The 16195-nt window shown below is 38.8% G+C and overlaps 1 protein-coding gene across 1 annotated transcript in view; it reads left to right on the top strand.

Moving 5' to 3' along the window:
- TAF1B (TATA-box binding protein associated factor, RNA polymerase I subunit B) overlaps window positions 1–16195 on the top strand; it is a 59134-nt gene that overhangs the window by 16790 nt on the left and 26149 nt on the right. Inside the window, exons 7-8 of the mRNA XM_079941412.1 lie at window positions 735–891; window positions 10755–10854. Of these exons, the coding sequence (XP_079797538.1) occupies window positions 735–891; window positions 10755–10854 (257 nt within the window). The remainder of the gene's footprint in view (window positions 1–734; window positions 892–10754; window positions 10855–16195) is intronic.

The raw sequence follows: 16195 nt of genomic DNA, 5'->3' as shown, positions 1-16195 counted from the left end.
CTCAGATGTCACTTCCCCAAAGCGGCTTCTCTGACCACCTGTGTAAAATAGCACATGTCTCTTCCCTTCCATCATTTTGTATGCCGCTCCAGTGCTATTCATCTGTGTTGTGCTTAACCACTGTCTGCAAATTTTTGTGTGTGTGTGGGGGGGGCGTTTATTTACTGTCTGTCACTACTAGTATGTAGGTTTTAGGAGAGATGAGAGACTGTACACTGTCATTTCCCCAGAGGTAGAAGAGTGGCACAAAGAATGAGGTGGATAAGTATTTGTGGAATGAATGAGTTGAGGATGGAATAATGCCCCGTGGGGGAGGATGCCTGGAGGATGGGAGTGGGAGGGGGTGCTGCCTTAGCTAGTGTTTGGAGAGCCTCTCAGAGAAGGGGACACGTGAGTTGAGGCGTGACTCAAAGGAATTACACATTTTTTGCTTTGTAATTGTTTGTCCTTTTATTTATTTGAAAAATTGTTCCTGTTAACTATACAAAAATTCAAACAAGACAAATCCCTCCTTGGAATCTCAGCTCATCCGACTCCCAACAAAGAACCAGCAGTTACCTTTTTGGCCAATTTTCTTCTGAATCGTTATTGCTCTTTATTGCCAAATTGTTCTTTGTAAAGATCATATCAGTAACCTAAAGATATTTAAAATACCTCTTTGGATTTTGCTGGTTTCTTCTTTGTTGTCCAAAATAGTTGCTTGTGCTTTTAAAAATCTCCCTTTGTCCTTTTAGAAACAGCATCTGTCTGTTCTGGATCTCTTGACGGAGTTGAGTATTCACTGCGAAAGGAGAAGGGAATTGTGAAGATGACTGTGCCACGGACGCTAGCTTTCTGCTACCTGTCATTGCTTTGGCAGAGGGAGACAATCACTCTTGCGGATCTTCTGAGGTAAGCTGGGCCTCTCGTATAATGATGCTTCTACTGACTATCTGTGTGCACTAGGAGACAACCTTGGGTATTTTGGATTTTACAAGGAGGCTTAAATTAAGGAAGGGAAAGATTGGGCAGTCTGAATTCTAACTCTGAAATTTAATTCTCCTTGGGCTAATAATTCATCTCCGTGGTTTCCTTATTTATGTAGTGGAAATAATACTATTTATCTTACAATGGGGTATTAGAAAATTAATTATCTAATGTGAGTAAAGTGCTTTGAAGATGAAAACTGACATTTAATTAACTGAGTAGTAGTATTAAGTGTTTTTCATTTTTGACAGAGAAGATGAACAGATGACCTTTACATTGGCAAATGTTAGTAGTAGTTACACAAAAGCATACATTGGTATTGTTAAGAGCTAAAATATAGGTTGCGTTTATAAGCCAGAATTAAAAACAAAGCTATTAAAAGAACCTGTTACGTAGATAGTCAGCATTTACATTTTTCAAGGTAATCTGCCGCGTTTTATAGTTAATGAATAAATTATGGCGTTCTGTGTAAGAATTTCTCATTAAATAGAAGATGTGCCAAAATCATTAATGCGTTAATTTTCCCTTGCTTAATGTGTGTTCTAAATAGTAACATTTGAGTGTTTTTTAGTGTGTAGAGTGATTTTAAGAGCACAGATTTAGAACCAGACTCCTGGGTTCAAATCCTGGCTCTGCCACTTATGTGTTATAGGACCTTGAGTAAGTTATTTAATTTCTCTCTGCCTCTGTTTCTTCATTGGTAAAATGAGGCTAATAAGAATATCTACCTCAGAGGGTTTGAGACTACTTTCAATAATTAGTACTACATGAAAAGCACACAGTGCCTGGCACGTAATAAGAACTCAATGCTGGTTATTGTTGTTTATGTTTTCTTCATCATCATCATAGGCACTAGGCCCTTTGATTAAATAAAATGCCTCTGGTAAATGAGGATAGTGCCTTTGAATTTGGCCACATCAACCAAATAACAAGGCTTTTCTCAGATGTGATTAACAGTACATGCAAGTTGAAAACTTCCCTAATACGGAAAAGGAAATAGTCAGTCATGTCCAGGAAGCGCAGAGAGTCCCATACAGGATAAATCCAAGGAGAAACACGCCAAGACACATTAATCAAACTGTCAAAACTTAAATACAGAGAAAAAATACTAAAAGCAGCGAGGGAAAAGCAACAAATTACATACAAGGGAATCCCCATAAGGTTAACAGCTGATCTTTCAGCAGAAACTCTGCAAGCCAGAAGGGAGTGACAGGACATATTTAAAGCGATGAAAGGGAAAAACCTGTAACCAAGATTACTCTACCCAGCAAGGATCTCATTCAGGTTCGACAGAGAAATTAAAACCTTTACAGACGGGCTTTCCTGGTGGCGCAGTGGTTGAGAGTCCGCCTGCCGATGCAGGGGACACGGGTTCGTGCCCCGGTCCGGGAAGATCCCACATGCCGCGGAGTGGCTAGGCCCGTGAGCCATGGCCGATGAGCCTGTACATCCAGAGCCTGTGCTCCACAACGGGAGAGGCCACAACAGTGAGAGGCCCACGTACCGCAAAAAAAAAAAAAAAAAAAAAACCTTTACAGACAAGCGAAAGGTAAGAGAATTCAGCACTACCAAACCAGCTCTACAACAAATGCTAAAGGAACGTCTCTAGGCAGGAAACACAAGGGAAAGACTTACAATAACAAACCCAAAACAATTAAGAAAATGGTAATAGGAACATACATATTGATAACTACCTTAAATGTAAATATGCTCCAACCAAAAGACATAGGCTGGCTGAATGGATACAAAAACAGGACCCGTATATATGCTGTCTGCAAGAGACCCACTTCAGACCTAGGGACACATACAGACTGAAAGTGAGGGGGTGGAAAAAGATATTCCATGCAAATGGAAATCAGAAGGAAGCTGGAGTAGCAATTCTCATATCAGACAAAATAGACTTTAAAATAAAGACTATTACAAGACACAAAGAAGGACACTACATAATGATAAAGGGATCAATCCAAGAAGAAGTATAACAATTTGTAAGTACTTATGTACCCAACATAGGAGGACCTCAATGCATAAGGCAAATGCTAACAGCCATAAAAGGGGAAATTGACAGTAACACAGTCATAGTAGGGGACTTTAACCAATGGACAGATCATCCACAATGAAAATAAATAAGGAAACACAAGCTTTAAATGACACATTAAAGAAGATGGACTTAATGGATAGTTACAGGACATTCACTCCAAAAACAACAGAATACACTTTCTTCTCAAATGCTCATGGAACATTCTCCAGGATAGATCATGTCTTGGGTTGCAAATCAAGCCTTGGTAAATTTAAGAAAACTGAAGTTGTATCAAGTATCTTTTCTGACCACAGCGCTCTGAGACGAGATATCAATTACAGGAAAAAAACTGTAAAACATACAAACACATGGAGGCCAAACAATACGCTACTAAATAACCAAGAGATCAGTGAAGAAATCAAAGAGGAAATCAAAAAATACCTAGAAGCAAATGACAATGAAAACACAATGACCCAAAACCTATGAGATGCAGCAAAAGCAGTTCTAAGAGGGAAGTTTATAGCAGTACAATCCTACCTCAAGAAACAAGAAAAATCTCAAACAACCTAACCTTACACCTAAAGCAATTAGAGAAAGAAGAACAAACAAAACCCAAAGTTAGCAGAAGGAAAGAAATCATAAAGCTCAGATCAGAAATAACTGAAAAAGAAATGAAGGAAATGATAGCAAAGATCAATAAAACTAAAAGCTGGTTCTTTGAGAAGATAAACAAAATTGATAAACCATTAGCCAGACTCAAGAAAAAGGGAGAAGACTCAACAGAATTAGAAATGAAAAAGGAGAAGTAACAACTGACACTGCAGAAATACAAAGCACCGTGAGAGATTACTACAGGCAACTATATGCCAATGAAATGGACAACCTGGAAGAAATGGACACATTCTTAGAAAAGCACAACCTTCTGAGACTGAACCAGGAAGAAATAGAAGATATAAACAGACCAATCACAAGCACTGAAATTGAAACTATGATTAAAAGTCTTCCAACAACAACAACAAAAAAAGTCTTCCAACAAACAAAAGCCCAGGACCAGATGGCTTCACAGGCGAATTCTATCAAACATTTAGAGAAGAGCTAACACCTATCTTTCTCAAACTCTTCCAAAATACAGCAGAGGGAGGAACACTCCCAAACTCATTCTATGGGGCCATCATCACCCTGATACCACACCCAGACAAAGATGTTACAAAAACGGAAAACTACAGGCCAATATCACTGATGACCATAGATGCAAAAATCCTCAACAAAATACTAGCAAACAATCCAGCAGCTCATTAAAGGATCATACACCATGATCAAGTGGGGTTTATCCCAGGAATGCAAGGATTCTTCATTATACGCAAATCAATCAATGTGATACACCATATTAACAAATTGAAGGATATAAACCATGTGATAATCTCAATCGATGCAGAAAAAGCTTTTGACAGAATTCAACACCCATTTATGATAAAAACACTCCAGAAAGTAGGCACAGAGGGAACTTTCCTCAACATAATAAAGGCCATATATGACAAACCCACAGCCAGCAGTGTTCTCAGTGGTGAAAAACTGAAACCATTTCCACTAAGATCAGGAACAAGACAAGGTTGACCACTCTCACCACTATTATTCAACATAGTTTTGGAAGTTTTAGCCACAGCAATCAGAGAAGAAAAAGAAAAGGAATCCAAATCAGAAAAGAAGAAGTAAAACTGTCACTGTTTGCAGATGACATGATACTATACATAGAGAATCCTAAAGATGCTACCAGAAAACTACTGGAGCTCATCAATGAATTTGATAAAGTAGCAGGATACAAAATTAATGCACAGAAATCTCTTGCATTCCTATACACAAATGATGAAAAGTCTGAAAGAGAAATTAAGGAAACACTCGCATTTACCATTGCAACAAAAAGAATAAAATACCTAGAAATAAACCTACCTAAGGAAACAAAAAACCTGTATGCAGAAAACTATAAGACACTGATGAAAGAAATTAAAGATGATACAAACAGACGGAGAGATATACCATGTTCTTGGATTGGAAGAATCAACATTGTGGAAATGATTATACTACCCAAAGCAATCTACAGATTCAATGCAATCCCTATCAAACTACCAATAGCATTTTTCCCAGAACTAGAACAAAAAAATTCACAATTTGCATGGAAACACAAAAGACCCCAAATAGCCAAAGCAGTCTTGAGAAAGAAAAATGGAGCTGAAGGAATCAGGCTCCCAGACTTCAGACTATACTACAAAGCTACAGTAATCAAGACAGTGTGGTACAGGCACAAAAACAGAAATATAGATCAATGGAACAGGATAGGAAGCTCAGAAATAAACCCACACACATATGGTCACCTTATCTTTGATAAAGGAGGGAAGAATATACAATGGAGAAAAGACAGCCTCTTCAATAAGTGGTGCTGGGAAAACTGGACAACTACATATAAAAGAATGAAATTAGCACACTCCCTAACACCATACACAAAAGTAAACTCAAAATGGATTAAAGACCTAAATGTAAGGCCAGACACTATAAAACTCTTAGAGGAAAACATAGGCAGAACACTCTTTGACATACATCACAGCAAGATCCTTTTTGACCCACCCCCTAGAGAAATGGAAATAAAAACAAAAATAAACAAATGGGACCTAATGAAACATAAAAGCTTTTGCACAGCAAGGAAACCATAAACAAGACGAAAAGACAACCCTCAGAATGAGAGAAAATATTTGCAAATGAAGCAACTGACAGAGGATTAATCTCCAAAATATACAAGCAGCTCATGCAGCTCAATATCAAAAAAACGAACAACCCAATCCAAAAATGGGCAGAAGACCTAAATAGACATTTCTCCGAAGAAGATATACAGACTGCCAACAAACACATGAAAGGATGCTCAACATCACTAATCATTAGAGAAACGCAAATCAAAACTACAATGAGATATCATCTCACACCAGTCAGAATGGCCATCATCAAAAAATCTACAAACAATAAATGCTGGATAGGGTATGGAGAAATGGGAACCCTCCTGCACTGTTGGTGGGAAAGTAAATTGATACAGCCACTATGGAGAGCAGTATGGAGTTTCCTTAAAAAAGTAAAAACAGAACTACTATATGACTCAGCAGTCCCACTACTGGTCTTACACCCTGAGAAAACCATAATTCAAAAAGAGTCATGTACCACAATGTTCATTGCTGCACTGTTTACAATATCCAGGACATGGAAGCAACCTAAGTGTCCATCGACAGATGAATGGATAAGGAAGATGTGGCACATATATACAATGGACTATTATTCAGTCATAAAAACAAACAAAATTGAGTTATTTGTAGTGAGGTGGATGGACCTAGAGTCTGTCATACAGAGTGAAGTAAGTCAGAAAGAGAAAAACAAATACCGTATGCTAACACATATATATGGAATATATATTTTTAAAAAAAGGTTCTGAAGAACCTAGGGGCTGGAGAGGAATAAAGATGCAGACGTAGAGAATGGACTTGAAGCCACGGGGAGGGGGAAGGGTAAGCTGGGACGAAGTGAGAGAGTGGCATGGACATATATATATATATATATATATATATATATATATACACACACACAGTACCAAATGTAAAATAGATAGCTAGTGGGAAGCAGCCGCATAGCACAGGGAGATCAGCTCGTGCTTTGTGACCACCTAGAGGGGTGAGATAGGGAGGGTGGGAGGAAAATGCAAGAGGGAGGGGGTATGGGCTTATATGTGTAAGTATAGCTGATTCACTTTGTTATACAGCAGAAACTAACACACCATTGTAAAGCAATTATACTCCAATAAAGATGTTTAAAAGAAAACACAAAAAGCAGTACATGCAGAGAGTCCATGATTCAGTGAATTTTACTGTTAAGCTAAAAACCTCGGGGCTTCCCTGGTGGCGCAGCGGTTAAGAATCTGCCTGCCAGTGCAAGGGACACGGGTTCAAGCCCTGGCCCAGGAAGATCCCACATGCCACGGAGCAGCTAAGCCCACGTGCCACAACTACTGAGCCTGAGCTCTAAAGCCTGCAAGCCACAACTACTGAGCCCACGTGCCACAGCTCCTGAAGCCTGCGTGCCTAGAGCCCGTGCTCTGCAACAAGAGAAGCCGCGACAATGAGAAACCTGCACACTGCAACGAAGAGTAGCCGCCGCTCACCTCAACTAGAGAAAGCCCATGCACAGCAGTGAAGACCCAACACAGCCAAAAATAAAATAAATAACTATAAACCTCATCTTGTTCTGTATGCCCTCATTGGGTGATCTCATCCTTTCCCAAGGCTTTAATTACCATCTATACGATGATGATTCTCAAATCTGGATTTCCAGCCCAGACTTGTCTACTGAGGGCCAGACCAATATGTTCATATATTCACCTGCCTTCTGGGCACTCCTTCATCATCTCTCTCCTCACTCCAGCTCCTCCTCTAGTGTTTCCTTTCTTCGTAAATACCTGCGCCATGTTGCGTCCCATACAGCCACCTGAGGCTCATCCTTGACTCCTTCCTCTCTCTACATATAGTTAATAGAGTTAATCATTATGTCCTCTCAATAATACTTCCAAAATAACTCTCAAACGATTTTTCCCCGATTCCCTCTCTCTTCACCTGGGTTACTTAGCAGCCTTCCAAGTGAGTCTTGTGCCACTCCTGTCCATTTCCTCCTGAAAACCAGAGGGATCTTAATAGAAACAGCAGTCTAATCATGTCACTGGAGCTGGATAACAGGGTTAGCCATCCTACGCAGGGCCGTCTATAAGGGGGTAATGCAACTCTCCTAGAAATCTCACAAGTTGGAGAAAGTAATATCTGCCCGAAAATTCTTCTCAGGGAAAATATTGTATGTGGTTGGAAGGATGGGATAAGATCCTGCACCTTTGTCTATCTGTCTCTCTCTCTCCCCCCTCTCCTTCTGCCTCTCTCCCCACCCCTCTGTCTCCCTCTTTCCTTTCCTCCCTCTTTCCTCCCTTCCGCCTCCAAGGGGAATTCCCTTCAAGGAGATTAGATCTAGTTAGCTGGAGGGCTTTTATTTTGCCCTGTGGGACATACAAATTTGGGACCCAGTTTAACTGCTTGGAGCAGTAGGAAAAGAGACTTCACCACTGATCCCCTTTCTCTGCTTTTCTTGGAAAAGAGCTCTAAATCACAGGCTCTTCTCAAAGTGTGGCCCCCGAACAACTGCGTCAGCGTCACCCAGTGATTTGTTAGAAATGTAAATTCTTGGACCCATTCTAACCTTCTGAATCAGAAACTCTGGGGACAGGGCCTGGTAGTCTCTGTTTTAATAAGCCCTCCAGGGGATTCTCATGGATGCTAAAGTTTGAGAACTACTATTGAAAAACTACTTAAAGCACATTGATTTGAAGGGAATACGTTATTTGCCTGGGAAATACGTTATTTGCCTGGCCCCAGTACCCATACATTTATACTGATCCTGCATGTCACTTCCCTGTTTAGATCCTTTAGCAGCATCCACAGTCCTTAGGATAAATTCATAGCCCTTGTATAGCCTTTAAAGAACCCTACCTCCCTAACAATAACAATGATAATAAATAAAAATAGCTAACATGTATTTGTTCCACAAATATTCATTGAATACCTACTATACACAGGTGTTGTTCTAGAGTCTAGACGCCTGAAATACAGTTGTGAACCATATATAGATCAAGTCCCGGCTCTCGTGACGTTTAAGACTAGATGAGCAAATACACAAATAAATTAAAAAATGATCAGACAGTGAAGTGCTGTTCAGGAGATTGAAATAGGATGATGGGGCTTCCCTGGTGGCGCAGTGGTTGGGAGTCCGCCTGCCGATGCAGGGGACGCGGGTTCTTGCCCCGGTCCGGGAAGATCCCACATGCCATGGAGTGGCTGGGCCCGTGAGCCATGGCCGCTGAGCCTGCGCGTCCGGAGCCTGTGCTCCGCAACGGGAGAGGCCACAACAGTGAGACGCCCGCGTACCGCAAAAAAAAAAAAAAAGAAGAAGTAGGATGATGTGATAGAGAATGACCAGATGGCTACTTTAGATGGGTTATTAGGGAAGGCCTCACTGAGAAGGTGGAGTTTAAGCCGCACTCTGACTGAAAATAGAGCCAGCAGCTGAATACCTGAAGTACTCGCATTCCAGGTAGAGGGAGGCTGCTAGGGCCAGGCTCTAACGCAGTTTCAAGCTCTGTGTGATCAAGGAGCAGAGGAGGCTGAAGTGATGGGAGTAAGAACTTGAAGGAGGAGTAGGAAGATGTGGACAGGGAGATAATAAACAGGGGCCAGACGTAGGTCTTTGTAAGCCAAGTTAGGAGTTTGGATTTTTTTTTTTTTTGGAGGTATAGCTCATATACAATACAACTCACCCTTTTAAAGTGTACAAGTCAGTGGTTTTCAGCATATTCACAAGGTTGTGCAACCATCACCTCTATTTCCAGGATATATTCATCACTCCAAAAGGAAACCCCATTCCCACTGGGAGTTTGGCTTTAAGTGTGATAGTAGCCACTGGAAGATTTTAGCAGGAGACACATAACCTGATTAATGTTTTCAAGGTCACTGAGGCAACTGTGAGGAAAGCGGATTCTAGGTAGGCGCAGGTGGAAGCAGGGAGACCGGGCGATCTTTTCTGTACTCAAAGCAAGAGGGTAGTGGCTTGGGTTAGGGTGGTGGTAATAGAAATGGAATGAGGTGAAGGGGTTCAGGATATGTTTTACAGGTAGAGACAACTTTCCTCTAATGCAGTGCTTCTTAAATTACCTGTAATGAAGAACCAATTTGTTAAATTTCCAGTCTGTCACAGATTGAAGCTTTTGAAAAGTATAATAATATTATAAACAGAGACAGTGTTTCCAGGGGACGTGCCTGGAGTAGTGGTGTGTTGGTTCGGAGGGTATATGGGATGCTGTTAGTCTGTGCCCATTCCTCTTTCTCTATTCCCTACTTTATTTTTCTTCTTACCATTTTTTCCTATCTGACATACTATAAATTTCACTTATTTGTTTTCTCATCTTTCTCTTTTCATTAGAATGTAAATTCCATGGGAACAAGAATATTTTACTGTTTCGTTCCCTGCTGTATCCCCCAGCCTAGAATAGTGTTGGGTATATAGTACTCAATAAATTTCTGTTGAACGAATGAATGAATTGTAGGTAAGTATGTATGAGTGTTTATTTATATATATGTGCTAGTTTCTTTAAACTCAATAATTTACTCAAAATATTTGATCAGCTATTATGTACCAGACATTGAGATGGAGTGGTGAACAAATGTTCCTTTGTTTAATTGTTCTTCCAGTGACAGTCACCTACCCTGCACTGTCATAGGTACTAGAGACTGAATGGTGGGCAAGGAGGTATTCTAACAAGGAAAACAGGGATCAAGGAAGGTCCCGCTGAAGAAGTGATTTAAGAGATTAGTAGGAGCTAATCATGTGAGAGGAACTAGGAATAGGAGGAAGGAATGCCATGTCTGCAAGCCTGGTGGTAAACTGACAAATTAGATAAACACACCTTTTGGAAATATTTTGTCTATTTGGGCAGAAACTTAAGAGATTATTAATCAACTAAATGTTTTCTCCACACAGGGGTACAGAGAATAATAGATATTTTCAGATTAATTATCCTTACATATATGTAGGATATACGGTATACTCAACTGATTCTTACCTTGTCTTTGAAATACATTTTTACCTCTTTTGTTTACTTTGCCAAATCAGTACATATCTTTTACTGAAGCTCTTTTTAAAAATATAGATTCGTTGAAGAGGAACATATTCCTTATATAAATGCTTTTCAGCATTTTCCAGAAGAGATGAAATTATATGGGCGTGACAAAGGAATCTTTGCTATAGAGGTATGTTATTTTCTTTTTTACTTCGTAGTCACTTATAAGACGCAAGAGTAATTTGGTGATTTATATTCCTCTCCTGACTTATTTGGTGTTGGAGTTTTAAAAAATGTCATCGAGTGTTTGTTCTATTCAAATATGGACATTAGTCATAATTTAATGAAGAGTAGAATTGTTATTTTTTGTTTTCCTTACGTGGCTACCTCTAATCCTTTAGGTTACGCGATCCTCAAAATACAGCTGGAATGTTAGGTGTGTGCATTGCAAATAGGTGCAGTGTGGAGACTAAAAGTTTTATATAGAGACCATTAGGTAATTTCAAATTTAAAAAACAGTATTTTTTGTTGTTATTTGCACACTATGTTGCTTTGGAGAGAAGAGATGAAAGTTATTATGTTGTTTCAAGAGGCATATATTTTTTTAATATATTTATTTATTTATTTTTAAATTTTTGGCTGCGTCAGGTCTTAGTTGTGGCACGTAGGATCTTCATTGAGGCATGCGGGATCTTTTGTTGCGGCGCGCAGGCTTCTCTCTAATTGTGGCGTGTGGGTTTTCTCTCTCTAGTTGTGGCGCAGGCTCCAGGGTGCGTGGGCTGTGTAGTTTGTGGCACGCGGGCTCTCTAGTTGAGGCGCATGACCTCAGTAGTTGCAGCGCATGGGCTTAGTTGCCCCGCAGCATGTGGGATCTTAGTTCACTGAACAGGGATCAGACCCGCATCCCCGGCATTGGAAGGTGGATTCTTTACCACTGGTCCACCAGGGAAGTCCCTCAAGAGGCACTATTTTAAGTCCTTTGCTTGTGTTAGTCTTCTTCTAGATCTCTTTTCAGCTGTCTCCAATGGCAGCGCTTCTGTCCTTTTAATTATGAGTCTTTATCACTATTTATAGTACTCAAAGGTTATTTTCCCTGTGCTCTTCATCAGAAGGTTTTCAGTGTACTAAATATTAATATTAAATATTATCCTCCATTTACCCACTTAAGGAATTATTTTCATAGGCTTTCCTAACCTTCACAACCTTCACATTGTTTTCAGTTTAATTCAAGAGACATTTATGATCCTTACTAAACCCCTGCATGAGTATGGTTCACCATCTTCCCAATTTTACATGTGAGTACACACCTCAGACAGGTAGAATGATTTGCCAAGGTCCTGCAGATGGTAGTCTCAGACTTGGAACTACAGTGCTTTAGGCCTTTTACTCATTGTATGGTCTTTTGTTCTGTTTTTGTACCATCTTACTATTATTTGTCCCATCTAGTCTTAATTTCTTGTTTCTTCTTTTTCTGCCTTTTTTGAATTAAGATTTTTTTTATGATTCCACTTTATCTCTACTATTGATTTATTAACCATACCTCTATTTTTTTAAGAGGTTGTTCTAGAGTTTATAAAATTCATCTTTAACTTACCACAGTCTGCCTCAATAATATACCAGTACATGTATAGTGTAAGACCCTTACAAGAATATATATACTTCCACTTCCCTCCTCCCATCCCTTAGTGTTAAACATTTTATCTTTACCTGTTAGATATTCCACAATGCGTTGGAATTATTTTTGCTTTAAAAAGTTGTTTATCTTTTTAAGAAATTAAAATGAGAAGAACTACTTCATATTTACCCACCTTTTGCCATTTCTGGCACTCGTCCTGCCTGAAAATGTCCTGTAACATTTCTTATAGTACAGATCTATTGGCAGTGAATTCTTTTGGCACTTTTTGGTCTAAAAATGTCTTTGTTTTGCCTTCATTTTTGAAAAAACATTTCACTAGTATTGAATTCTGGGTTTGTACTTTTCCTTCAGCACTTTAAAAATGTTTCTTTCTACAGGACTGTCTGATTTCTCTTCTCTTCTCTTCCCTTCCCTTCCTTCCTCTTCCCTTCCCTTCCCTTCCTTTCTCTTCCCATCTCTTCCTTCCTTCTCTCCTTCCTTCCTTCCAACTACATGTTAGACCACAGCTCACTAAGGCTTCTGTTCTTTTTCTTTTCCTCGGTGTGTTTTGTTTTGGATAGTTTCTACGATGATATCTTCAGATTCACTGATCTTTACTTCTTGAATGTCTAATTTGTTGTTAAACCCATCTAGTAATTTTTTCATTTCAGATTCTGTATTTTTCATTTCTAGAAGTTCCATGTTAGTCTCATCTTTTTCGTTTCCTTCATTATGTTTTCTTTTACATCCTCCAGTTTATTGACAATATTTACAGTAGTTGCTCTAAGGCTATCGTCTACTAATTCTGTTATCTCAGTTATTTCTGGGTCTGTTTCTATTGATTGATTTGTCTCCTGATTATGTGCCATATTTTCCTGCTTTGCATTCCTGGTAATTTTGATTGGATGCAGACAGTGTGAATTTTGTGTTGCTGATGGATTTTTGTTCTGGTGTATGATTAGGTAACTTAGATATCAGTTTGATCATTTAGAAGTTTGTTCTTTTAATGGCTGTTCCAGAGCCTATATTGTGAGGCTAAGGAAGCCCCACTACTAAGGCATGTCCCTTTGGGAGACTCTACCCAGAGCCCCCAGTATTGTGAAGTCTCTCCACTCCAGCTGGGGCCTTATGGAAACTCTGAGAATTGTTTGCATTCATTGGAAAAATCCAGTGATTTTTTTTTCTCCCCTGGCCTCAGGTTTTTTCTCACACATGCACAGATTGGTACTCAGCCAAAGACTTGAGAGGACCCCTTTGCAGACCTCCAGAGTTCTCTCTCTGCAGTTTTATCCTCATTGGTACTCTGCCTGCAAATTATAGCCACCTCAGCTAACAGGAACTCTAATCTCTCTCTGCTTAACTCAGCAAGACCACTGGGCCCTGTTTCACTCCCTGCTCCCTGCACTACAGCTTGGAGACTGCCTCCAGGCAGTAATCTGGGGCCATTTGTTTCTCTTCTCTCAGCGATTATATAGTCCTGTGCCTCCTGTTACCCGATGCCTAAAACTGTTGTTTCATATATTTTTCCCAGTTCTCTGTTTATCATGGGAAGTAAATTCCCGTAGTAGTTTCCCATTGTAGTTAATCCTTTAAGGGCAGAAACAGAATTGTTCTAAATACTCATTTTTAGACATTTAGAAATAGAGTCAATATTCAGATGCTTTTTAGCTGAGTGTTTTGAAATACCTGCCTAGTAATAATCTCTTTTGTTGACTATTTTTAAATTAATCTTGAGTTGAGGGGACAGGGCTATGTAAAATAGGGGAGTGATTTCTTGTAGAGATTTTGATAGAAAGTATAAGCATAAAAATATATGAGATTATGTCTTGGTAACAGTAACTATTGTACTTTACCTTTTTCACTTGTATCTTAGCTTTTTTTTAAATAAACTTTTTATTTTGGAATAATTTTAGATTTATAGAAAAGCTGCAAAAATAAAAATATATCCTTTACCCAGATTCAACTATTGTTAATATTTTATTTTATCCTTTGTGCTGTTCTTCCCTATCTATGTATCTATCTATGTAATTCTATTTCTGAATCATTGAGGGTAAGTTACATTTATCATGGCCCATCATCCCTAAATATTTTAGTGTATATTTTCTAAGAGTAGGGATATTCTCTTATATAACTGCAATTTACTTATTAACTTTTTATTTTTCTAGGAGCTGCACAGTATAGATATGCCACAATTTACCTGACTAGTTTTCTATTGATGGAGTTTTGTGTTTGGGGATTAAAGGCTAAAGAAGGCAGCTAGGTAATGAAAAAACAAAACAAACAAAACTGAAAACAATCTGAATGTCTATCAAGGAAAATGGATAAAATGTGACATAATCAGACATGGTATAGTAAACAACTATGAAAACGAATCAACTACAGCCACAAGCAACAGGAATGACTCTAAGGAATGTTCTGTTTAGTGTAAAAGGCAAGACTTAGGAAGCTACATACATATGAAATCACTTTTGTTAAGCTCACAAAAGAAGTTAAGCTAAATATATTTATGTAAATATATTTATGTGCCTGATAAAACTATTTTTAAAAAAATAAGTTTATGGTAAGCATAATTCAGGATACTAGTTACCTCTGGAAGGGGAGGCACAGAGGGGGGACTAGAGAAGGAGTACACTGGTAGATGTAACAGTCGGGTTTGTTTGTATATTTCTTGCATCCCTAACTACTCTGAGAGTAGGGATCATGTGTAATGCTTCTATTTTATCATACATAAGACCTAATATATAATCATTATGTATACATGGTAAGAACTCTGTGTTTATTGGTTAAATGATTTGAAATAGCTGAAAAACAGAATTAGTTTAAATGCTTTATTTAGAGAAGATTTCAAATAGATTTGTTGGGGATTTTTTTCCACCTAAGTGGTAAACATCCAGACTGCTTCTTTTGTATTTATTACATAATATACCCAGAGGCTATTCAGTAGTGGCATTTAACTGAGAAAATTAAAAAGCATTCCACTGATATTTTAGTGGTAAATGTGTAAGGGATATAACTTCTGCTTATAAGCAAGGACATTTAAAAAGCTGAGTTATGGGTGTGTCAGTATCACTCATGAAAACCAGTGTGTGAGATAAATAATCTTATCAGTTATTTGTACTGTTCACCAGTATACTGAAACCAATAGTAAATTACTCTAGTCAGAAAATGTATGTTTGAGGCTACATTGATGATATTTGTTTTAGGAGAATCATACCTCCTGTTTGCTGAGTGAAACCAGTGATTTCATGTGAATTGTCTGTGATTTAGTTTGATCCCTTGCCAGTGCCCACCCCTAGTACCCAGCATGCTCAGTCCACTTCTCCCCCTACCTCTGCTTCCCAAGAGAAGGAATGAGAACCAAGGTTTATGCTCATCTAAGGAAAACTGAATAATGACAAAGGTTAGCCTGCTACAAAAATGATCACGTAACCCTGCCAAAATCGAATCAAAATTATTTGGGGATTGTCTACTCTTTGGATACCAGCTTTTAACCTCCTTTAGTACAGATATGTGAAATTTGAACATAGGTATTCCACATTCAGCAGAATATTTGGAGGACAGGCACATCTTAAGAAGGAGGACTCGGATAGGTTTTTCCCAGCTCTGATCCTGGGGCCAAAACGAATAACTGCCTCCTGTTCAGCTGGTCATCAGTTCATAAATTTGTGTTTATTCATAAGGTTTACCTTGGTCTGTGCAAGTCGACAGCATGTTTCTGAAATGACCTCATCCCCAGGACCAAGACTGTATTTCACATAAAATAATGTATTCACCACAAACTTCCAGAAGATTAGACTTTGAACATAAAAGAGTATTTTTTGCTACTGCTGATAGATTTACAACCATTAAGATAATTCCAGCAGACTAAATATGCGAATTGAACTGTTTTGTGAATCATAAGGCATGTGGAGTTCAT

Source organism: Stenella coeruleoalba, assembly GCF_951394435.1.
Source record: "Stenella coeruleoalba genome assembly, chromosome: 13".
Classification (NCBI taxonomy): Eukaryota; Metazoa; Chordata; class Mammalia; order Artiodactyla; family Delphinidae; genus Stenella; species Stenella coeruleoalba.
The sequence above is the reverse complement of the archived record's forward strand: the minus strand, read 5'-3'. Positions and strand labels throughout refer to the sequence as shown.